At 39.0% G+C, this 24,912-nt stretch overlaps 1 protein-coding gene across 3 annotated transcripts; it reads right to left on the bottom strand.

The window, feature by feature from the left end:
* Positions 1-14,572: 14,572 nt before the first annotated feature.
* On the bottom strand, positions 14,573-20,916 carry LOC112178862 (tRNA dimethylallyltransferase 9). Of its 3 annotated transcripts, none has more exons than XM_040510050.1 (11): positions 20,556-20,916; positions 20,024-20,077; positions 19,264-19,306; positions 18,965-19,073; positions 18,448-18,646; positions 18,032-18,254; positions 17,825-17,919; positions 17,575-17,669; positions 16,563-16,638; positions 16,208-16,347; positions 14,573-14,932 (listed from the first exon to the last, which is right to left on the bottom strand). In XM_040510050.1, exons 1-11 carry the CDS (start codon positions 20,817-20,819, stop codon positions 14,902-14,904), a joined length of 1,329 nt encoding a protein of 442 aa, XP_040365984.1. In that variant the 5' UTR covers positions 20,820-20,916; the 3' UTR covers positions 14,573-14,901. The 3 variants fall into 3 exon arrangements, with proteins under 3 accessions (XP_040365984.1, XP_024172880.1, XP_024172881.1); XM_024317112.2 differs by lacking the exon at positions 14,573-14,932 and adding an exon at positions 15,955-16,123 and having other exon boundaries at positions 20,556-20,915; XM_024317113.2 differs by lacking the exon at positions 14,573-14,932 and having other exon boundaries at positions 16,524-16,638.
* Positions 20,917-24,912: the final 3,996 nt, after the last annotated feature.

Raw genomic sequence — 24,912 nt, forward strand, 5'->3', positions numbered from 1 at the left:
CATCAAGTTTTAGCCATTTTCAATAAAACTAGGTTATTTAACAATCTTTGACCAAGTTACTTCAAGTACATGTACTAATAATGTAGTATATGTAGTAATGTTCATACTATTATAAAAAAAAATATGTATATTTCTTAATATACATGTATGTGTATTGAAATCTATAGTATATAAAGCTAATATTTAGATAATCGTTAGATTCGGTATTTATCAAAACCAAACCAAAACCAACTTTTTCGGTAATTTTTTATTTCGATTTTGTCGGTCTCGGTTACCAAAAAATCGATTTACCAAACCTAAAACATCAGTTGGTATTCAGTCGGTTTGGTAATTATCAAACCAAGTGGTTGCCCTAATTCAAACTCAAAAGTATATGAAGTGGTGTACGTCACTGGAACCCCTTACTCCAATCCTTGTCATTCTTGTCGTAGATCTTTCAAGGTTTTGGTACAGGACTTCAAAATTTTTCCTTTTTTCTTCCAGTTTAGGATGAAAAAAAGTATTACAACAAAAGTTCAGTGTGTCGAAAATACTTTTGATATTTTTAGCAATGAAGAGAACAGGAATAATGATTGATGGTTGTTTCCTTGGAATATTTTTAATTTCGAAAAGTTCTGCCATACCTTAAGGTATCAGTACCTTAAAATTTGTAATCACATATGGGCCGTCCATTTTACACGGAAAAATTCAACGGTTGTAAAAAAACCAAAGCTATAGACTGGCTACCTACTATGTAGGTAATATTACCGTTAATCACTAACAATCGTATTTAGGAGATAAAGCAAGCACGACATCTAGTATGTTTTCAATCGTATTTCGCAGGTGTTTCTGGGTTGTTTTGAATTTTTTGTATGGTTTCTTGAATATGGGAGTGAGTGATGAGTGTTTGGGAAATTTGAATGAGTTTTGTGAGAGATTTCAAGGGATTTTCGAGAATGTGGGTAATGCATTTGTTAGTAGAAAAAATCAATCGAGTTGGATTTATGGTACGGCCAGTGGTTCCTTTTCAAATTGTGATGCTTTGAGGTCAAATTTGATTTTTATGTTTTCGCAGGTGTTTCTGGGTTCTTTTGAATTTTGTGTCTATGTTCTTAAATATGGGAGTCGGTGATGAGTGTTTGGGAAATTTGAATGGGTTTTGTGAGAGATTTCGAGGGGTTTTCGAGAATGTGGATGATACATTTGTCAGTAAAGCAAATTAATTGAGTTGGGTTTATGTTAGGTATAAATTGGAATGTGGTGAGAATGAAGTTGGGAGTGAGGCAGCATTTTGAGTTTCTAAGTACTGTTTTTCTTTTGGACTAAATTTATTTTAGTCTCTCCAACTTTATGGCTAAAATCACTTTGGTCCCTGACTTTTTTTTTTAATCACGATGGTCCCTGTACTTCCAAATTACATTACCCTAGTCCAAAATTTGACTTTGACTCAAAACATGACGTCATACGCTGAGTTGGCCCCTACATGAGGACCCACTTTCCAGAAATTGGCCCTCAATTTGGACAAAATGTCCAAATTACCCTCCTCTCCTCTCTCCTATCCTAATTCCCACAACCCTCTCTCTAACCCCAAAAACCCAGATCTCTTTGCAGCTCTGCTCAACCGCCACCATGGGCACAACCACACCAGCTCAACCGCCACCATGAGCGCAACCCAATCCTCCTCTCCTACCTCACTTCCTGCTCTCAATCCTTTCCTCCAAATCAAAACAGTTTCCGACTACACTCAGCTCTGTTCTTCCTCATCTTCCAATCTCCCCAAACTGACTCTCTCTGTACTCTCTAGAGGCATTCATACCACTACTCAAACCATCAAAACCAGATTTCACAAAATCAAAATCGCAAAAAGCATCCAATCTAACACGACCCTGTGATAAAATCCAGATGAGCCAACTTCAAATCACTAATATTTGAAAGCAAAATCCAGAAATTCACACCAAAAAAAAAAATACCTGAAATTCACATCCACCCAGTGTTGGCTAGTAATAGCCGGTGCACAGAGTTTTGTAAGCCAATGATTTGGCACCAGAATTATTACCACGCACCCTACTGTGTAACGAGAGTAGAACCTGATTACCCTCCTCTATTGTGATGCACTTTAGGGGGAATGTCTTCCCTTTGCAATACAATTTCTCATCCTTGAGCATGTACAATGATGCAAGTCGCTGGAGGCTTGTCGCTTCCATGGGATCCTCTGGCAGTGTGCCGTCATTAAGGTAAGAGATGAAAAGAGTCATCCAGGAAGGAGGTGGTGTTGTTTTAACAACAAAAATTTCCGAGTATGGTTTGGAAATACTTAGCTGGGTTAGAGTTTCAACACTGACGTTACTGTCGCGATCCTCGAGAAGGCTGGTAGCGAGTCTCGCCAAGCTATCCGCTCTCACATTCTTTAGTCTCGGTATCTGGGTGATCTTGAAAGAATTGAAGTCTTGTAACATGGCCCCTGCCAGGCGTTAGTAGTGGCTCAAGTTAGAATCTTTGGTTTGGGAATCACCACTGTTAATGTTAGTGACCGAGGGGTCTAATTAACGTTAAATAAAGAGAGAGAGAGAGAGAGAGAGAGAGAGAGAGAGTAAGAGAAACACAAGATGTATAGTGATTCGTCTCCCACCTTAACTGGAAACTACGTCCACTTGAAGTGTTGTACTATATGGGTTTGGGCCTTGCGGCCCAAAGGGATTACAAAGTGTGTTGTAATGGGATGGATGTTTAAGTGTGAGGAGGGGTCTCTTTTATAGGTAAGGGAACCCCTCTCCTTTACATATTCTTCAATGTGGGATCTAAAAACCACTATTCTAGTCTAGAAAGCCATATTGTGAAGACAACTTGGCAAGGCAGGGAAGGTGGCTTCCTGGCGAGGTATTGGTCGCTTCCGACTACCGTGGCGTAGCTTGGACATCGGACTATGAGATGCATGTCGCAGTTGGGTCCCACCATGGCTTGTGGGCCCACAAAGAGGGTGTTACTTATGCTTGGTGATGTAGCCAATTAGTCATGCTAGTGAGAGGTATCTACAACCACTTACTTGGTTGACCACTAGTTGGGAGTCACTTAAAATGTTGAGATTTGTGGCTCCCAACTCCCGTGCTAGTTGCACACCGGTTACCAAGGCTTCGTATTTTGCTATATTATTTGATGCTCTGAAACTGAAGTGTAGAGCACACTCATATGTGAAACCCTTTATTTGGATCTGTGATGATAAATACCAACACCATTGTGCCTGTTGTTGGAGGAAACATCAATGCACAATTCCCAAACCTCGTTTAGTAAAGGTGTCGCTGGTACATGTTCTTGATTCATGGTATCCTCCAGAGGTATGAAATCTACAACCACCTGTTCCTTTATGGTCGTCCATGGTTTGTAATGGATATCGAATTCACCCAGCTCAATTGACCACTTCACTAAGTTTCTTGATGTATCAGCTTTTTGTAGTATCTGCTTCAGGGGCTGATTAGTGAGGACATGAATGGTCGTAGTCACTTGGCGGCACTGAGCAAGGCGAGAGCTAGTTTTTCAACTTCTGGATACCTGGTCTCGGCATCCATAAAACATTTGCCCGTGTGGAAGACTGGTAGCTCATTGGCATGCTCTTGTCTGACAAGGGCAAAGCTAACAATTGTCTCAGATACTGCTAAGTAAAGATATAAGACCTCACCTAGGACAGACCTCACCTAGGATGGAGACAGATGCCATATAGTTCTTGATGGCGACAAAAGTTGCCTCGTATTCAGGAGCCCATGTGATTTGTTTCTGGTGTTGGGTCTTGAGCAACTTGAAGAATGGGGTACATTTGTCTGTTAGCCTGGAATGGAAACGAGACAAGGCGACCAATTTTTCTGTTAGTGACTAGACCTAGTTTCTAGTGTTAGGTGTTTTCATGTCCAGTATCGCCTGAACCCTCCCAGGAGTGGCCTCTATTCCCCTCTCAGTGACTACAAAGCCCAAGAATTTTCCACCTTGTACAACAAAAACGCACTTTTCTAGGTTCAAACGCATACCATGCCAATGATAATGTCGGATACGATGCTCAAATTAGGGATGTGACAATCCACTATTACGCTCTTAACTAGCATGTCATCTACGTATACCTCCATTATTGTACCAATATGCTCAGCAAACATGGTGTTAACTAGCCTTTGATACGTGGCCCCAACATTCTTGAGGCCGAAAGGCATTACCTCATAGCAGTATAGGCCCTTGTTAGTGGTAAAAGCGGTGTGCTTTCTGTCCTTGGGGTCTATTTTGATATGATTGTACCCAAAGAACACGTCCATAAAGCTTAGGAGTTTGTGTCGGCAGTCGAGTCCACGAGTTGGTCAATTCTCGGTAGCAGGAAGCTATCTTTTAGGCAGGCCTTGTTGAGGTCAATATAGTCCACACATATGCGCCGCTTACCGTTGGCCTTCTTGACCATAAACACGTTTGCTAGCCAAGTGGGGTAGTTTACTTCTCTGATAAAGCTTATGTCTTTCAACTTTTTCACTTCTTCTTGAATGGCTCTATATTTTTCTTCGTTGAAAGCTCGCCACTTTTGGCGTACTAGTGGGCAAGAAGGAGAGATGTTCAGTTTGTGGATGATTACCTATGGTGAGATTCCAGGCATATCTGCGTAGGACCAAGCAAACACTTCTTACCTAAATTTGAGGAATTGGATCAAGGCGTCACGGGTTTTGGGATCCAGGCCAGACCCGATCCGTACCTTTCTCTCGAGAAGCTCATCTGAGATTGAGACAGATATGATATATTCAGCTGAACTTGGTCTTGCTATTTGCTTGGTTCTCTTCTTTTGCTGAGATTTAGTATTGCGATTCATCCATGAGTCCTCCTGGGAATCGTCTGGCTTGTCAGAGGGAAAGGGTTGTCCTCCTAGCGAGAGTACTTCACTTCATCATCCCCTAGTGACAATTAATGAATTGCATTGCCTGCCCATTTCTTAGTCACCGTTGATTGCGAGGATACCGCCAGGTGTTGGTATCTTCATCATCAACATGTGTCCTGCAACAAATCATTGTAGTCCCCATATTGCATCCCTTCCAAGAATAACATTGTAAGAGGAAGGACAATCTACCACAATGAATCTGTTCTAGATAGATGTGATAGTTGGTGCCTGTCCGAGAGTGATTCGTAGTATGTCGGAACCCAGGGGTTGGGTGAGTTCCCCAGAAAAGTTGATTAAAGACCTATGGTTTTGGTAGATTTTCTTGCTGTCTTGGTGTAAACCTTTGTAGCAATGCTTACAAATGATACTTAATGCTGCTCCTGAGTCAATCAGGACTCGGTGGCAAAGGTAATGATGCATCTGCATTGTGATGATGAAAGGATCATTGTGGGGTCACTGTAGAAGGTCCTCTTGTATGAGGAAGGAGACAGAGTCCCAAGGTACCTGAGTCTCGGTGTCGTCAATTTGAATGTTCATCATCTCGTTACCAACAGCGTATCCGATAGTGGGGCAATGTCACTTAGGTTGGCGAAAATGCTTCCCCTCTGGGCCCCTCCATATATAGTCATGATTCGACCATAGACTTTAATGGCATTGGCACCAGTGGCGGGAGCCCTGTATTTTACAACTGACCATTCTGAATTAGGTGTTCTATGGCGTTCTTGAGGGCATAACAAAGATTAGTATTGTGACCCAAGTCCTCATGACAGATGCAATACTTACCGTTATCCTCCTTAGCTTCCTTGTTTTTGTTGAAATGACGTTTAGGAAGAGGGATGCTATCTTTGTGGTTATTCCATATTTCTTCATAGGAAGCAGTGAATGCTGTAAATACCTCATACCTTGGCTGGAGTGAATCCCTGTTGCAGTTGTTGCCATTATACTGCTGCTTAGGCTTTTCTGGGCTCTTGCCATAGTTTTGCTGTCGTTTGTCTTGGTTGTAGCTAGGCTTATCTCGCTGCCAATCTTTGCTCTTGCCCTCCTACCTAGGGCGAACCTGAGCTAGTGGCTTTAGGTTCAGTGATACTATCGTCGCTGCTGGGGTCTCCGTACTGGTACCGGTCTTGGGAAAACCGAAAGTTTCGAATTCTGCTTGTGCATGTAGAGTGGCCACTTCCTTCAAACTCGACAAGCCACAATTTGCTACTAGAGTCCGTTGACGGTTTAGCTCATCTAAAGGAGTAACCTGGTGGTTATGTCTAACGCTGTATTACTCGATCCCATGAGTAGGCAAGGTTCTGGGGGTGGTTGGCTAAGGGAGTCATTGTGTAAGGCTGTGTTCATGTAGATAATCCTCTGAGTGGTACCAGTGGTAGTGACAAGGGTATTGATTGATGCATACCAATACCTGAGGTGCCGACAAGCTGACTGGCTGTCCTAGATATGGGTATGCCCAATGCAAGAAGTGTTTCAGCTGTCGGGACACCACCAAGTGTTGATAATGGCTTTTGCTGGAGAAGGCGTTCCAGGGCAGCATTGTTATCGACCTTTCGTTGCAGTGTGTCTAAAAGTAGCTGGTTTTGCCTTTCCATCGCCGTTGCATGGTTCTGTGCCTCGATCATGATAGCATGCTCTCGTGCTGCTTGCTCCTTGAACTGGAGAACATCTTGCTTGGCAAGTTCAAGGGCAGCAGTGATATCTGCCATCGTGGCAGAACCACCAGCAGTGATTTTGGAGTTATCGCCTTCCGTGAGCGTGAACTGTAGGGCTCTATTGACTTCTTCGTCTAGGATGGTGTTCGTCGACATTGCTAATTTCTAGCATAGCGGGGAGACTAGTGGTACCGTTAACTAAAAGGAGGAAAAGAGAAGGAACCCTCCTCCTAGCTACATTGTTCCCAGAGTCTTCCAAGAGCTGCTTGCCAACGAAGTTTGGGATCACAGATTTGTCTAGTCCCGCCTCCTTCTCTTCTCACAATCTGTCTAACACAACGAAAGTCAGAGAGAGACCGAGTTTGCCGACCTAAAACTCTCCAATGATTAAGTCAGTAAAGGTTGACAATATCGAGATAAGAATTAGATTAGAGAACTTATCTGTTGTGGAAGGTTTTTGGCCTTATATAGGCGTTACAGGATGTTGTGTCATGTTCAATTCAGATGTGGGAGAGGCAGGCTCTCTTTGGAATATATCCACGCAGTGGATGGGGCAACCTGAGTGTTCACATCGCAGTGGCCTCAATAGGCCCCGCTGGTGGGTATTTAGCAATTAATCCTATTTTGTTTGTATTATTGGCATATATTACAATTGATGTTGTTTACTAATGTTCATGAATCAAAATTAAAACTATTTCGATTACTAGAATACCCCTACAAAAATAAATTTTCATCAAAGAGATATATTTGTAAGGTTATGGTGAATTTGGGGTTATTGAAAATACATAAGAATATTTAGGGTAAAAAAAATACTTTTCTAGAGCTTTGATTAACCCATCCCCCTCTTGAGTATCAAACTCCGAATTATTCAGTAATCGATTTCTGATAATAATGTGGGACCCACACTCATTCTAATACCTATATAAGTTAGGTATATATATATGTTCATCAAAGAGGTATATATATTTGTAAGGTTATGGGTAATTTGGGGTTATTGAAAATACATAAGAATATTTTAGGTTAAAAATACACATTCTTGGGTCTTTGATTCTTAAATGAGAAAATTAGAAGAAGAAAAACACCCAAAAAATGAAGCTCCTATTAAGAAAAGCTAACTAAACCCTACTTTTTTCCTCTCTCTCTAAACAAACCCCCCGAAACCAGTTTCCCCACTTCCTCCCCCTCTCTGGCCAGATCTCGATCAATTTGATTGGGATCTCCAGATGGAGAGGAGGGAGGGTACTCGTTCTTGATCGTGTTTTCTTTTCCGTTTTGCTTGTTTGTTTTTCTTTGCCGTTTTGGCGATTTTCCTTGGAGTTCGTCTCCGATCCAACCTTGCTTGGTGACCCCGTGCGGGTCTGCAGTATGCCGGGTCCTCAGTCAATGTTCCTTCGGCGGATCGGGGAGTGGTGGTGGCGGTTTGGGGGAGTTGTAGTGGCTGTCTGGGTTGGTCCCGATCGGTTTGGGTCCAATCTGATAGGGTGGTTTGATATGGGATGGACCCGATTTGGGAAAGGCCTGGGGTGGTCTTAGTGGCAGAGGGTGGTGGTGGTCAGGCGATTCTGATGGCAGAGGGCTGTTGGGGGTCAATCGGCAGTGGCGGTGGTGATGGGTGTGGCGGCCTACTGAGAGGTTTTGGTGTTTGGTTTCTTTATTTGGTTTTCATCAATAAGTCTTTTGTAGGTTTTTTTAGTTTTAGCTGTTGGGTCACACTGCAATTTTTGGTATAGACAATCTTCTCTTTGCCGGTCGAGAGATCGTTCCTGTTCTGGAGTTGTGTCAGCAGCGGTGGAGAAAATGTCTGGCTATAGACAATCATCCTTGGCCTTCTAGTGGGTCCTTCCTGTCTGTGATCGGGTCAAAGGAGATGGCGATTTGGAGCAGTGGTGGATGGATGGTGTTGACACGAGGGTGGTGATGGTGTTGAGTTTTTTAGTCTCAGGTCTGATTGTCTGGCAACCTTTCTGGTCGAGATTAGGTCACAATGAGTGTTGGCTTGGTCGATCAAACGCTGGTCAGGGGGACTCTGGTGGGTGAGTTTAGTGTCGACACAAGTCAGTTGTCTAGTTTAGAGTTCGTACTGGCTGGACGAGAGGTGAGATGTCAAGGATTCACTGCTTCTGCGCTTTTGTCTGTCATACAGTTTTGTCTTTGCCTTTTGTTGTAGTGCAAGTTGAGTCGGGGCCTTGTTGGCTCCGTTAGTCAGTCATTTTGGAGTTCCAGTGTGAAGTCCAGTGGCCATTTCTGTGTATGAGATGATGCCAAAACTCATTGTATCAAGTTCATTATTAATGAAGTTTCTTCTTGATCAAAAAAAAAAAAAAAAGGTGATTCTATTTAGACCTCCCAATTTGCTCTTTAAACCTCCCTGTCAATTTTTTTCATCAAATTTCCTAATTTATCCTCATTCTTATTTAAACATTTTCAGTTTTCTTTTAACTGACTATTTTAATCATCATCTCCAACTTATCTCTTCATTGCATGGTCTTCTGCAAGTCTAGTCAACAGATGCCAGAACTTTTAACCTTATATGTTGTAAATCATATTAAAATATCCACCATATTTCTTGATCGACATGTGCAATCTGTTTAATTGGGTTTGACTTTTAATCAATTTAAATTTTTTGATAATTTTCTCATTGACTGAATTTATATTTTCAAATTAAAAGTGAATTATGATCAATATTAAAATCTCTACACACACATACATGTATAATTCATCTCCACCATTTGATTGGCTAGTCAAGATTTGCCAGGAAGCGGCAGCGGTTAACTCCTTGATGGAGAGAGTTTCTATTGAAAGTGAATTCTGATGGCAGTGCCGCAGTGGTCATAATAAGTGAGGGGGCCTTTGATATGAGTTTGTGAAACTTATAGGCCATGTGAGAAATTGAATAAAAACAAGCAAAAGGTCGCCTTGGTTAGTTTAAATTTGAGAAAATGAGATTGTTTTGAGTTTCTGGTGATTAGGGAGAGTGATCGATTATAACTAGTAGGTAGAGCATTTGGAACGAATAAATAGAGACTTCTCAGGTACAAAGTTGTAACATTTTTATTTAATATTGTTTAAGGGGTAAAATTGTGATTAAAATTTTACAAAAAATAAAGGAGGTCCAAAGAGCAAATTAAGAGGTCCATCTAGAACCACTCTTAAAAAAAACTCATTCCTATATTTTCTTTTAATCTACACCCATTCACATAATTAAACCTTCCTTATAGGTTTTAAGTCTATAATTAAGTTTTTTCACCTTTTTTTAGTTTGACTATTTTACCCTTCTGATTGAATAAAGAAAATATTCATCAAATATAGTAGTTTTTTTTTTTTTTTTGGTGAATTTAAATATGACATCAGTTATAAACACAAATTATAATTTAATACAATCAATTTATTTTTCCTTATTTAAAAACATTCGATTGCCTTAATTATTGTATATCTCTTCCTTTTTTATTTGATCTATATATTTGCCATTTTTTAGTAGATATGTTTGTGTAGATATTTCTATTATTAGATATCTCAATGTGATTAATCGACTTAATTATAGTATATAACTGATGCCATATTTTAGGAGATATGTTCGTGTAGATATTCCTTATTTAAAAAGATTAATTGCCTTAATTATTGTATATCTCTTCCTTTCAGATTTGATCTATATTTGCTATTTTTTAGTAGATATGTTTGTGTAGATATTCCTAATAGATTTCGTAGATTTCTCAACGGGATTAAACATTCTTTTGTGGAGATATTCCTATTATTAGATAGTACCTAAACTCTAGGTGGGAGTATTTTTTAGCCATCAAGAACTTGTAGAATCTATTGAGAAACAATAAGAGGAAAAAGAAACATGCAATCAAGAACTTATAGAGTCTATTATATGTTAGCCAAATAGCCACCCTCAAGTATAAGGGGTACAAGTAATAGTATAGGGATTTAAGAAAGGTTGTCGAACCCACGAAGATTGGATTCCTTTCACTAGCTAGGGTGTTAACCTAAGGAGAGCTAGAATATGCAAATGTACAATCACAAACCTAAATTCACAAGGAAATCTAGGCTCATGGTGAGTATGTGCATTGTGGTGATAGTGAAATTATTTGTTGGGTAGAGTAGTGAACCAAATTAAATTAAATGCTCAAATGTAAACTAAATTACTCTAAACTAAACTAGTAATATAATGGATGAAGTTAGGGATTGGATTGTCTACCACTAACCTCCCTTGCAAGTATTGAAGTTCAAATACAAGTGATGCTATTCTAATTTCCCAATTACCCTCTTTGCATCCGGATAAGACTACAAAGGCTTAAACTCCTTTATTTTATCAATTTCCACCGGATAAGTGCGAAACTAACTACCCAAGAACAAGTTATATTACCGGATAAGTTTCAATTCATTGCTCCTAGATGCATAAAGATTTGAGTTTAGATAATCAAGCAAGCAAACCAATCCTAGATCTAGGTGATTTTAACTCACTACCCTCACATGCACATAGAGGATGCTATCATGCTATTAATGTTCAAGGTTAACTATTCCCTAAACATTTTTTCATGAGATGACAAACACAACACATTCAAAATAGTTAAGTTTGAATGAATGCATTCACTTCTTGAATTAGCATATGAAGATGAAAATCACAAATAACAACAAATGTCAATTAAAACATCAATTCATACAAGTTTGGCTACGGCTTTCAACCCTAGCCCCAACAAAGTAACTACTCACTCATAATCATACAAATTGGCATCAAATCTGTAAAGTAAATCAAGGTAAATTAAAGAGTTAAGGGAAGAAAGAACTAGTTGAAGCTTGACAAATCAATGGGTAGCTTCTCCTTCATATTTCTCCTTCAGTGCTCCTTGAATCCTCCTTGATGGTGGAATGGATGGATATGAACTTCTTGATGGTGATGATGAATGAAATTGTGATGAAGATATGATGCTCCTTTGGCTAACTTTGAGTGGTGGTGATGAAGTTTAAGATGGTAGTTGTGGTGGTGATGATGGAGTAGATTGGGTATTGTGGGTTTGGATTTTGGGAGGTGGAGATGGAGGTTTTGTGAAGGAGATGAAGAGAGAAATCAAATGTAATGGGATGAAGGAATTGGTCATTGAGAGTGAGAGGAGAATGTGTTTAAATAGGGAAGAAAAAGAAGAGTGAAATGATGAGAGAAAGAAAAATAATGAAAGTGGAGTATGGGAGTGGTTTGTAAAATAAGTAAAAGATAGGGTAATGATGAAATGAAAGCAAAGCGTGAAGGTGCAGAAACATGGAAGTGATAATGATTTATTAAAGAGAATGGAGTAGAAAAATATATCCAAGGAAAAAGAGAAAAGCATCTAGCTTTCTTCATGTGGGTAGGAAACATGAACATGTGAATATTGAGCTGGTTTTAGGTCAGTTTCTGCCCCTTTATTCCTTCAATTATTTCTCTACCAAAAGTTCAGATTTTGCTCGTGACTTCTTCATAACAAATGTTTCTTTATGAGTGTAGATCATCCTGCTAGAATTTCAGAGCTTTTGGTATAGTGGTTGGGACGGAAATGCTACTGGACTCCTTATAGGTCCAGTTTTTCAGTTTTGCTTCTGCAGAAAATTGGACTGATTGTTTGAAGGCTTTCCACTTCTATCTGGCTCTTGCACTCTTCATAAGAAATGTTTCTTAGGATGTCTAGAATTGATCTGTAGTGTTTCAGCTCATTTGGAGTTCATTTGTTCAGGCGGCCGCTCCTTCTTCCTTGTCTAGCTCACTTTCTCCTAGCTGGAGTAAGAAAATGTTCTAAAGTTGACTTTTTAGTGCATTTCCATTCTTCTCCATCATTTCCTAGCATGATAAGAAAAACATAATAAATATATATAAATAAACACAAAGGTTAAGCAAAAGTATAAGATTAGGGAAATAATGAAATTGGATTAGTCAACATTAAATTTGGACTTTAGAACAAGTAATTTCCATGTTTTAGGGGACAAATATGTATATGAATTATGATCCAACATTATACCTATTCAATAGCATAAACCCTAAAAAATCACAAAACAAATACCTCTTCATCAGGAAGACACACACCTATTGAATAGATAGCAAACACAATGCTCATCAACGGTGCCAATTGGATTAAAGGGATATGCAATTTAACAAAGGCAACCCACCAACCTCTGATTGTGCGATCCATTTATATCACAATCACAATTTGAAATCAAAAACATAATCGCATGATTGTGGAGAATGTCGCACCTAAACTCTAGGTGGGAGTATTCTTTAGCCATCAAGAACTTGTAGAATCGATTGAGAAACAATAAGAGGAAAAAGAACATGCAATCAAGAACTTGTAGAGTCTATTATACCTATTCAATAGCATAAACCCTAAAAAATCACAAACCAAATACCTCTTCGTCAGGAAGACACACACATATTGAATAGGTAGTAAACACAATACTCATCAACCGTACCAATCGGATTAAAGGGATATGCAGTTGAACAAAGGCAACCCACCAACCTCTGATTGTGCGATCCATTTATATCACAATCACAATTTGAAATCAAAAACATAATAGCATGATTGTGGAGATATTGATACCGGCTTTGAATGTAGAGATTAGGCTTTTGAATGCGGAGATTACATAACCTCCAACCCAGAGGAGAGTTTTCAATTGTTGGAATCAAGGGTTGAGTAATTTCGGGCAACGTCTATGGGCAGCCATTTCATGACTTCCATCGGCAGCAAGACTGAATTTTAATATTAATCCTATTTAATAGGTGAATGGGAAATTTGATAGTGGCAGCTTTAGTAATTCTTAACAACATTGGGTTTTAATATTTATCCTATTTAATAGGTTTTTTTTTGTTTTGAATAAACGTAATTAATTGGTTTGGGTGTATATTAAAACACTCTTATGGATGAGTTTATTCTAAAAGGGGTGTGTGAATTTGGGTGTAGAATCAAATTCCCCATTCCTAAACCCATCCCCCTCTTGAGTATCAAACTCCGGATTATTCAGGAAGCAATTCCTGATAATGAGATGGGATCCACATCCATTCCAATACCTATATAAGTTAGTAAACATAGGAAAATTCGTACACTAAAATCATTCCCTTCATTTCAATTCTCATTCTTGGCATGTTTACTTACACCACCACCACCCCCACTCAGTTATCAAATTAAGGGTTATTCAATAATCAATTCCCGATAATGAGGTGAGATCCAGACCATTCGAATACCTATATATGCAATCACTTCCTGTGCTCCTGAATCCACTGCCACACAGTGTCTGTTATATCGGAAAGGTCGTCGTTCCGGTCAAGGACCTCCTGCAAAACGAGAAGAACGACAAGCACGTGACCTATCCGGTCATCACTGCCAAGGGGAGACCCAAAGGCAACGTGATGAGAACGACGACGGTGACGAAGTCGCAAATGATGGAGGCCTAGGGCTCGATGATGGAGTAGCCGGCATTGATGGCTGAGAAGCCGCCAAGGAGGGAGCCAGAGAGGTCGAGGATCGGAGGTGGAGATCAGAGAGAGAGAGAGAGAAACTGGAGTTGGACATCGGGAAGAGAGAAAGGAGAGAGAGAGAGAGAGAAAGATGAATGTAATTTATTAATTAAAATGAAGGCAATACTGTCAATAGATGTTAGAGTAAATGGGAGTAAAAAAACTCTTAGTGGAGTAAGTGAGCAATTTTTAAGTTAAAATTGTGTAAGTGGTCATTATCCATTTTGTATATTAGCATCTTTTATTTACTAGAAATCTATTCTCTTTTCAGATACAATGTCTACACTAACAGAAAGATAAGAGAGCATGTAATGGAAGCTTCCTGAGATGCCTGAAAAGTTTAAGAATTTACCTAATTTTTTCTGAGCATGATAATGTGAAGGACTGACTTTTTGTTGATGATGAATGGAAGGGCAGGCCATCAGTCAGACTTCATTGCCTATCGAATAGAGAAATGTGTGTAAGTTGGGAAGAGTTGTCTCTAAAAGTATGGAACTGGCTTTTATCAATCTGATGTTGGAGTATTGTTCTTGTTATCATTTCAGATTAAGGAAAATGAAGATAGAGCAACTGGTTTTGTGTTTCCAGAAAAAGGATCCTCATTCTATGTGAATGATGTGTGTAATGAGACATAAGATAAAGTAATAGGTTCTGTAAGCTGTAAGAGTAAGAGTTCCAGTGCCGCTGCCTACAGAGAGTTAAGAGTTTCAGTGAATCTGAAAATGCTAGAGGATATGCTTTTCTGGCAGCATTAGTACTGAGGCTGTTTACGAAAACGCTGGAAAATTTGTGAGCATGGGGTCATTTTCTCTATTAGGAATCGGTACGCTGACTTCTCTGGGGACAATTCCCGATATTGAATGTGCAGCCTCATCAGGTGGTGTTGGAGGGATTCACAGAAGATTTTTGTTTGCTTCAGATAATCTGTGCAAGGCAACATTATATCGGATTCATTATATGTCCAATGAATCAAAAGATTCTGGCGACTAATATGATATTCATCTGGCTCATAAAGAAATGCATGTTCTTCCTATCTTCTGTAACTTGTGTGTAACATTAAATTGCAACATTATTATCTCTTTTAAAATGCAAGATGTATGAGAAACAGCTTATTTGTAAAGGATTGCAGCTCATGGCTAATAATACGGAAAAACATAAAAGGGGGATGTGGCGATATGGGAGGGTTTTCGATAAAAAGTTTATGTCCCCGTTGCAGACAAGCACATGTTCGAAACTAGTGACGGTGCTAGCATGTATGCGACAACATGTGAATCCAAATTCAGCAGGGAATATATTAGCTATAAAACAGTTGGAAGGGTTAAGTGAAGAATTTCGAGAGAAGTGTATCAAAAACACAGAAAAATCAGTGAAACTAGTTCGTGATACTGAAGCTGAAAGCAAATTCACAGAGGAACAAAACAACATGAATGACTTTGCTCCTGAGTAGCTGGTATGAGAATGCTGCAGCATTAAATAAAGTCATAACTAGCATGCTTATGAAGATGTGGAGGGAGTCTAGTTTGAGGCCATGAGGCCATGCCTAGAGTCTTGTCTTCTTTTCCCTTTGTTCTTTTTCTTTTGAAACATTATGATGTTGATTTAATCTGGTGTTGTTCCTCAATACCTTCTTTGCAGTTTGATGTCTGACCATAGTAATTTCAGACCAAAAAATAAGAAAAGAACGATAGTAATAAGATGGCAGTGACCCAATCATGTGCTTACCATATACTAATATACTGATGGGTGCTTATTAAAGACTAGATCCATTATCAAGAAAATGAATCCATATATTAGATTGTATAATAAAAAAGTTATTGTCGTTGAGCTTTTGCAAAGATACATAAATCACAGTGAGGACTCAACATAAAAGCTGCTGTAAGCTGGAGCCTTAACAGCTAACCTATCCAAAGAAACAAACTGTGTGATGAGATTTTTCGGCCGGTAAGGACAAGATTATCCCTACTCAATTATAGTTCTGGTTGATCATATCACATGCTTTGGCAAAAATCAAGCCTCAAGGAAGTGAATGATTAAATGCCAATTCATTGTTTCAGACCTTGTGTTTTCTGTATCCAGTTTAGAATATCTGAACAATCTTCACGTCTGATAAAATGCCTTCACGATTCATATAAACAAAACTATTAGCCCTTTGTGCCATCTCAACAATAACTAAAACCATTCGATGTTCGAAAACTATACCTGTTCTTAGTTCGATAGCTCTTTAGTTCAGACTCTTCTCGGCGGCTTAATAATTCTTTCTTCATTTGCAGTGATTCAGGCACAACCCAATTTCCACTTTTGTCATGGTATGCATCACAAATAAAGTTTAGAACAGTATCCTGCAAAACTTGTCCAGTGTGAGATGAGTACCCAAAATTTATGAGCATAGTTTGACAATTCAAGATGCCCATATTGATTAATGACAAAAAAATTTGCTAAAGCTAATATGTCCAACCATTCACAGGTGCAAAGAAATAGTGTGGAAAATAATACATAAAGGTGAGGGGACAGTTACCTACATTAGCAAATAATGTAAACAAATTGGAGAGCATACCAAGGGTTTGGAAGCGTCAAGCCAGTGATAGATATGCTCATTACGAAACCATGTCAATTGCCGTTTTGCAAAATTTCTGCAGAGAATTAACAGATTCTGGGTTTAAAATTTTGAATGTAATGAGTAAGAAACTTGTAAACACTAAATAGGACACAGGGAGTATTAGAGCTCTATGCAGACCCCGGTTTTCTACACAACCATGCAAGTTAAATGTTAACTTCATTTTGGAAAAGAAACGAGACACCGTCAAACATTTAAAGATGTCTATAACAAAATGAGAATCCTACCTTTGGAACAAGTTTGAAAGCAACAAGTACTAATGCTGAGGATGGTTGCACTCATACTTTTCTTTCTTGTATTACTTGTACTTTTAGTTTACCAAGTAACTTCAAATGGATCACTCCTAAAAGATATTTGCAATGCAAGTGAAATGTCTCTTTGTTTCCTCCTAACCCAATGGTTTTATCAGATGTTGCTTTTGTTATAAGTATAAGCAATATTTATTGAGCATGTCCAAAAAGTTGGCTTATGGCTTTTTATACAGATTTATTATATATATAGGAAGAGGTTCTGAAGAGGACGTCCGCAACCCAAAAAAAGTGCTGACGTCGCTCCTACGGCCTCAATCGGGCAGCGACGGTGGCATTTCTGTTGCCGGACGGAACCAGGCCACAACGTGGAGTAGTTCAGAAGCGGCTGGACTCGTCGACGAAGGGTTCGAAGTCGAGCTCAATGTGCTTCCATGGTTTCCGGCGAGCTCGCTGCACACCGCTGAGTTTCTGATCACCTTCGCCACTTGATCGAGGCCGTCCGGGATGTCCAGAGGGTGCGTCCGGCACCCGCAGCGCAACAATCGCCGCCTTCCCGACGCCGGAGGAGGGACGTCCGCACTTTTTCTGGGTTGCGGACGTCCTCTTCAGAACCCACCCCATATATATATATATATATATATATATATATATTTCATTCAAATGGGATTTTAATACAAAATTGTAGAGAGAAAATGCATTACCTAGATGCCTTTTGAAATTCAGTCAAAAAGTTGTAGAACTCTCTTGGTGAAGAACTACCTCCTTGCTCCCTACACAATAATAAATACTCCATAGCCTGAAATATTTCCAAGTGTTACTACCTATTGCAAACAATAATAACATGATATAATAAAGTGCATACGATTCTAATGAAAAAAAAATCAAGAATGATTGTTTGAATAATAAAAAAGTTCATATGAGATCAATGATCAAACAAGAATAAAGCTATACTTGTCTATAACCAATTGCTCTGGTTGCTGAATTGGAATTTGGAAGAAGACCCGCATCAAGAAGCCATCTGGCCTCAGACAAGATACCATCAGTTCCTGCAGTAAACTAAATGATGAGCTTATGTAAAACAAATGAAATTTTCTGATTTGATTCGAGAACACAAAGATGGATGATTAATCTGTAGTAATGTACCCCAATATGACTTACCTGACACCATATCTTCACATCGCCAATCAATTGATCTGTATAGATCAACCCTTTGGTTTGAGAGGAAAAAGCAAATGAAGTCATAGTTCAATTCCTTTGATTTAACTTCCTCCACAACATCAGCAGAGGAACTAATGTCATTAGTGTCTACTACACTAGAATCACATTCTTTGCGGAAAGAATTATACGGTACTTCGAAGGCAGATGGAGGTGATCCACTAGACTGTCAGTTCATGAAAAAAAAATTTCAACCAGAGAGACAACAATGAGTTATGTTATCAACCAAACACTTATGTTTCTCATGTGTCTCTCTATTTAAAGAATGTATAGTTTAAGTCCCTATCTTTTTAGTTTGGGGCAGGGCTAGGGGGAGATTCCATTATTCACATATATAAGCAGAAACATTACAGACTAACCTTGATGATCTCCAGGCTGCGTCTTAATCGGTACCAATCATTAGCAGCCAAAAATTGAGCCTTAGGGTCACCTGCTTTGATCACCAACTGCACAGCTGCATCCCAGTGTCCATTTCTTTCTAAATCTGCCAACTCAGAAGACACTTCAGATGCGATCTCTTTTGAGGCTTTAGGAACATCTGGTTTTCCATATATTAACCTGATATTTGTAACAACAAATAATGTTATGAATACAACCGAAAAGAAGAGAAAAACAAATAAATAACAGCATCCCTCTAAATTCCAGAGTGTATCTGAAGTCAACCTGAAGAGACCAAGTTAAATGGTGCCAATATCACCAATAAACATAGAGTTTTTTCAGAAGATATTTGTTTATAAGGAAGGCTATTCCATCAAGAGCTAAGTGGCATTTCTGTGACTTAACATTCTAACTTTAACATATTTGAAATATTCAACTAATAATAATAAAGAAAAAATTTTGTAGAAAATATTTACACAAGAACATAGTAGCACCTACCATCGCAAGTACAATCCAGTGCCACCAGTAACTATGGGAACACGGCCATTATCAAGAATACATCTTGTAGTTTGCCTTGCATCCTCATAAAATTGTCCAACGGAGTAGTCTGAGGAATAATACATGTGTTAACTTGGGAGAACAGATATAATCCAAAGTTCCAAACATAGCAGTAGAAAACTCAACATCATTTAAGCATACAACTAGAACCATCTTTTAAAGCCTCAAGTTATAGCGGATGAGAATATATATACGATGACGCATTTCAATCTGCCCTTATATTTAGTAGGCAAACACACCTTCAGATGGGTGCAATATGTCAACCAGATGATGTGGTACTTCCTGCACGAAAAAAAAAGAAAAAGAAGAAGCTAATAATTATGAAACTGGCATTGACCTAATAAAGCAGAGAAGCTGAGATTTTGACGGAGGAAGAAGCTTTCTAGTCATCAGTTATTAGCAGCAGAATTCAATATCATGTTAAATGAACTTATAATGACTAAAAGAAAGTTATATAAACCTATCTTCAATTAGACTGTTTTCTTTTCTTTCAGTATAAAAATTATTCGTTTACCAATTTGATAAAGTGTTCACTTTTTCCATGATAAAACCATAAGGACCTGACAAGTTGATATTTGCAGTTGGTAAGAGTTGTTCTACACCTCACTAGTTATATATGAAATTTTCACAAATAGCTGTAAAAGTTCCATAGCACAGATTTACCGCATCCATTACTATTCCTAAATTGCACCAAAACAGATAATAATAGTTCTGGATAGTATGTTCAGACTCATTGCAGATGATACAGTGATCTGCCAGAGCTAGACAGGCACAAATTCAAGTCAGATATTAGGGGCAATTCAATCCAAAACAATCATGTTACATATGTTCTAACAACACCTAGAGCTTTTTAAGTTGCCTACCCTCTTATGATACCAAATTTTCACCAGTACGATGGTTAAACATAAAATTAACATGAATATGAAATACTTTAGATTGCCATAAATCGAATCTCAATGTAAAAGCATGCTAAAACATATTTCTCAATTAAGAAAGCACCTTTCTATCACTTGGAGAAGGTTTCGCTGATCCAACGTCAAGACCCCGATATACCTGTGCCGCAAAAGCCATATCAAATATAGTCACTTTAACCTATATTGCACAACTTGTAAATTGCTCTAATTCTCAACAAAAGGAAATCAACAAAGACAATATGATATCGATGGAGATTGCTTATCTCATCTTACACTACAATGTCTCTTCTGTCTGAATGTGTTTTTTTACTTCAATTGCTTATCTTTTGTTTTGTGGACACTATAAGCTGGCCTGAGAATTACTGGTTATAGTTAGACTTCATTTACAAATCAACTAGAGTTCTCCCTCTTCTTCATCGTTCTATACATCTTAAATCCTTCTATAAACAACCAAGCTAGCTCTTACTTAATTTCAATGCATCATAACAAGTACAAATTTCAATACCCAATTCACCAATATATGCTTACTTAAAAAAGAAACCACATTTTCACATTTTCCTTTCAAACTTTCCAAAAAGTCAAAAACTTAAAAGCGGGTATTGCAAATTTGGTCAAACCTGGACAGAGTCGGCGCTGATAATCTCGCCGTTGAGCACCTTGGCGAGCTCGAGTGCCAGCCGGCTCTTCCCGGCTCCGGTGGGCCCCGATACCACTATCACCTTCTCCTTCTCCTTCTTCTGGGTGGCCGAAACAGAGCACAAGGTGGTGAAAAGTCGCCGCCGGAGAGTGAAAGTAAACTTGACTGCCGACCGGAAAACATGCGTCTCCGACGAGGATGGAAAGCGCGGGAAACATGTCCGGACGCTACTGCTGATAATCATTTTGAGGTTTCAATGAGGTTTTGGGTTTTGGATGAACCGAGTGAGATTTTGGAGTGTCTTATTTTATGTTCTGTGACATATGCTAAGGATCTTAGTTTTATTGGATTTTTGGGTACATATATTTATTCCCTCACCATTTTGAACTAGGGCTGGATTCGGCCCAAAACCTAGGATAATTTGGGCCTACCGCTACTGAACCGAAGTTGCTCCTGGCATTGACCTAATACTGTATACGTTCCCTACAGTATTGTCACCCCAGTAGAGTTTGGGATGAATTCCTCCAGGCCTAGGATGTTAGAATATTGAACATGAGGTTGCCATCATTTAGGATTGAATAACATATGTTTTATGTTATTGACAAATGTGTTGGCATATTGAGAAATTGCAGGAGATAAGAAGTTAACAGGTCCTGGTATTTAGACTAGCTTGTCATTAAGAAGTCGGGTTTGGGTTGAGATGTTTTCAGGTATAATCGAAAGAAGAGTGAAAAGAAAAATCTGATCGATGGTTGATGTCCTTTTCAAGCCTCATAAATCATAATGACTTGACCTACTGGTACTGTTTGTTGATGCTGCAGCCAGTTTCGATCGGCTGTTGTGTCATATAAAATCTAGATCCAGAGTTAGCTGCCTTGCTGACCATATAACATTTGCAATGAAATATTGTAGTCCACCAGAGATAATTAGCTAATTCGATTGGTTTGTTTAGACCTTCACACATCTAAATAGCCACATGCAAATTGGTCTTGCTGAAATTGCCTTTAAGGATTCGTCGTAGGAGGTGGTGGTGCCGTAACTCACGTAAGCTATAGGTTAGGTTGCTATGATACAATTTTAGAATTATGCAAGGGCCAAGGCCTTCTCCAATAGTACTACTAGCTACTTCAAGTGGACATTTGGATTCTCAGGGCTTGCGCAGCAAGTAGCTCGCCTAGATTCTTCCACCATATTCAATAGTATCAAACATATATTCTGTAATCCACTTGCATGCTGCATCTTCATAGGCAACTAGTGCAAGCTTGGTCTGTTTTTGACTAATGTTGTAGCCTAGCAATGATGATACCAGGGTTGATTGTTTCACTTTCTTAATTCAAGATTTGGACTCTAGCTTTATGAATCTATGTTTCCATCAATCTGAGCATTCTTCTGGTTTAGTATCTCGACTTGCATACAAATTAGTGATTCACACTATCTTAGATTTCCGAATGCTTAGGCTTATTGTAATTTACCCATTTGCTGTTTCCTACAGGTTTTGAGTATAAGATTTTGGTATTGTATGTATGCAATAGCAGCCATTTGCTTGCAACGAAACATGTTTAGAGTTTGCTGTAGTAGCCATTTGGTTTGGTTTCTGCTGTAGTTGCCTGCTGTCTTCTTTTTTCGCCGTTTTACTGCTTTTTTGGTTTCTTTCTTTGAAAGTGGAAATTTGTTGTGCAGAGCATGGATCCCTTGGTTTCCCTGCAAGAAGAATCAAGTGTTCTCAAGGAAAGAGTCCAAGAGCTATTGTGAAGATTGGCATCATTAGCAGCATTGTTCAGCCCAGTGGTGAAGCTCAAGAACGAAGGATTCCGACCAGTGGAGAAGGAATCCAACTGGGTGGAGAGTCAAAGGGCAATGCTCATTGGTGTGGCTACCCCAATCGCATTGATGGCGACCAGATTTATGGTTAGCCCACCTAATAGGGTTTGGCAAAATCCAAGTAACGACCCAGCATTTTGCACTCCTTTAAGCCCCTGCATCTTTGGGACAGCCATCTCAAGTTATGTGCAGCAAGTACTTTTTCAGGAGTTAATCAAGAACAACTGTATATGCTTCGCTTTCTCCATGAGCGTCATTCTCCTCTTGCTCTGTAGATTTCCGTTCTACAAGAGAGCGAGCGATAGTTTGGATATATACAATGCTCATGTGCCTCACATTATTTTTCTGGAGCATCACCTTCTACAAGGCCATCAGATTGGTAGATTGGAGCTCAGTTGTAGCTCGTACCAGCGTAAGTGGCATTCGTTTTGAATTCAAGTTTGATCCATTGAAACTACTGCAAATTTTGAGGGGCAAAAGACTGATGTTTGTTGGAGATTCGGTACAGAGAGGCCAGTTTGAATCCATGGTCTGTATGGTACAATCTATGCTTCCTCAAGGAAAGAAATCCTTCCAAAGGTTCCACCTAGGAAGATATTCACAATCAAGGTAAAGATTCTGCAACAAATAGTTTAACACTTGCTCGGTAACATTTTCGTTATTGGTTTTTGGCAAAACCAACAAGTTAGTTTTCAATTTATTTTTTTTCCTTTTGACCGGAGTTCGATGCCTCCATTGAGTACTACTGGGCTCCCTTTATTGTGGAGTCAATTTCGGATCATGCAACGAAGCATACTGTGCTAAAACGGTTGGTGAAGCTCGACTCCATAGCTAAGCATGGCAAGCACTGGGAAGGAGTAGATATTTTGGTGTTTGAGAGCTATGTATGGTGGATGCACAAGCCTACAATCAATGCTACGTGAGTAACATGCGCGCTGTTCTTTGCTTGGCCATTTTTTGTGAACCTTCAGCTGAGAATGAGATTCCAAATCTAAAATAATGCGCTTAAGTTTGTTTATTTCTGTTGTTTCCCACAGATATGGATCTCCAAACGATGTCCAAGAATATAATGTCACTACTGCGTATAAATTGGCATTACAGACTTGGGCAGAATGGTTAGAATCAAGAATAAACCCAGAAAGGCAAAAGGTCTTCTTCATGATTATGTCTCCAACACTTCTATGGTGAGTTTCATTGAAACATTTTCGACAGAATAAAGTTGTACAAAACCGAAACATAATGATTTCTTCTGTGCTGGGAATGGAGGCCTGGCAGTGATGAAAACTGCTACAATGTGTCGCATCCAATTCAAGGTTCATACTGGGGTACTGGTTCGAGCACCAAAATCATGGATATTATAGATGACACGTTACAGGATTTTAAAGTTAAGGTTACATTTTTGAATATCACACAATTGTCTGAGTACAGAAAAGATGCACATCAGTTTATGGGGAACGCGAGGGCAAGCTCCTGACAAAGGAACAAAAATCTGCTCCAAAAAACTTCGCAGATTGCATTCACTGGTGCTTACCTGGAGTTCCAGATACATGGAACGAAATTTTGTACGCACATTTGTTAAAGAGTCATCAAAAATTTTTGTAACTTGAAGTTAGCAGTTGAGTCTTTGCTAAACTACATTGATGCAAGAAAGAAGAAAAACGAGTGAGGCATCCAATATCACCTGTATTAACTCATATGTTCCTCTTTATCACATATCTTGGAACCAATACCAACCCATCTAACACTATTTAGTCGGCTTGATCTCTCTTTTCACTGATTTTCTAAACTTGAGCTGTTCTTCCCCTCATATATCTCTATATCATGTGTTTCTACTTTGATAGTCCTTGATTCTGTTGCATCGGTTTCCAATGGTGAACACCAGTCACCCAATTTAACTCATTTCTCTCCCTTGAAAACAGAACACCGCCACCACTCATTACCATCTCTCAACCTCCCCCTATTCTTTGAGGAAATGATGAAATTCGAGTGAGGAATGAGAATGAACAAATGATAGAAGAGTGAGGGATGAAGAGGTGGTGGTGTGTTCAAAGATGAGAGTGAGGAAGAGGTTTGTTGGCCTCTGTTTTTGTGATTGAGGAAAATGGATGTGGTGAGATAAATGGGTGGCCGCGCAGAGAAGAGGTGAAGGAGACAGATGGGTAATGAAATAACCCAATTACCCCTCATGACTGGCTTGAGACTTAATGCCGTTATAGACGGTGTGTACCATTCTTGAGTCGGACTTAAAACTTGAGGTATCAAAGTGATAGGTTTGCATAGTTGGGTACTGAAGTTAAGAGTGGGCTTTAATTCGGGAACTGGAATTAAGAGCGGGCCTTAATTCGGGTACTGTTTATATATTTTTCTCTAATGTTTATCCCATACTTCGGTTGATTTGACTAAAAACAACAAAAACAGAAAAACAAAAACCAAAAACAACAACAACAATAATCTCTCTGGTTAAGATGAGAACAGTTGGATTATTCCACACAATATGATGAAGACAGTACAAAGAA

This window comes from Rosa chinensis, chromosome 7 (assembly GCF_002994745.2).
Source record: "Rosa chinensis cultivar Old Blush chromosome 7, RchiOBHm-V2, whole genome shotgun sequence".
Taxonomy (NCBI): Eukaryota; Viridiplantae; Streptophyta; class Magnoliopsida; order Rosales; family Rosaceae; genus Rosa; species Rosa chinensis.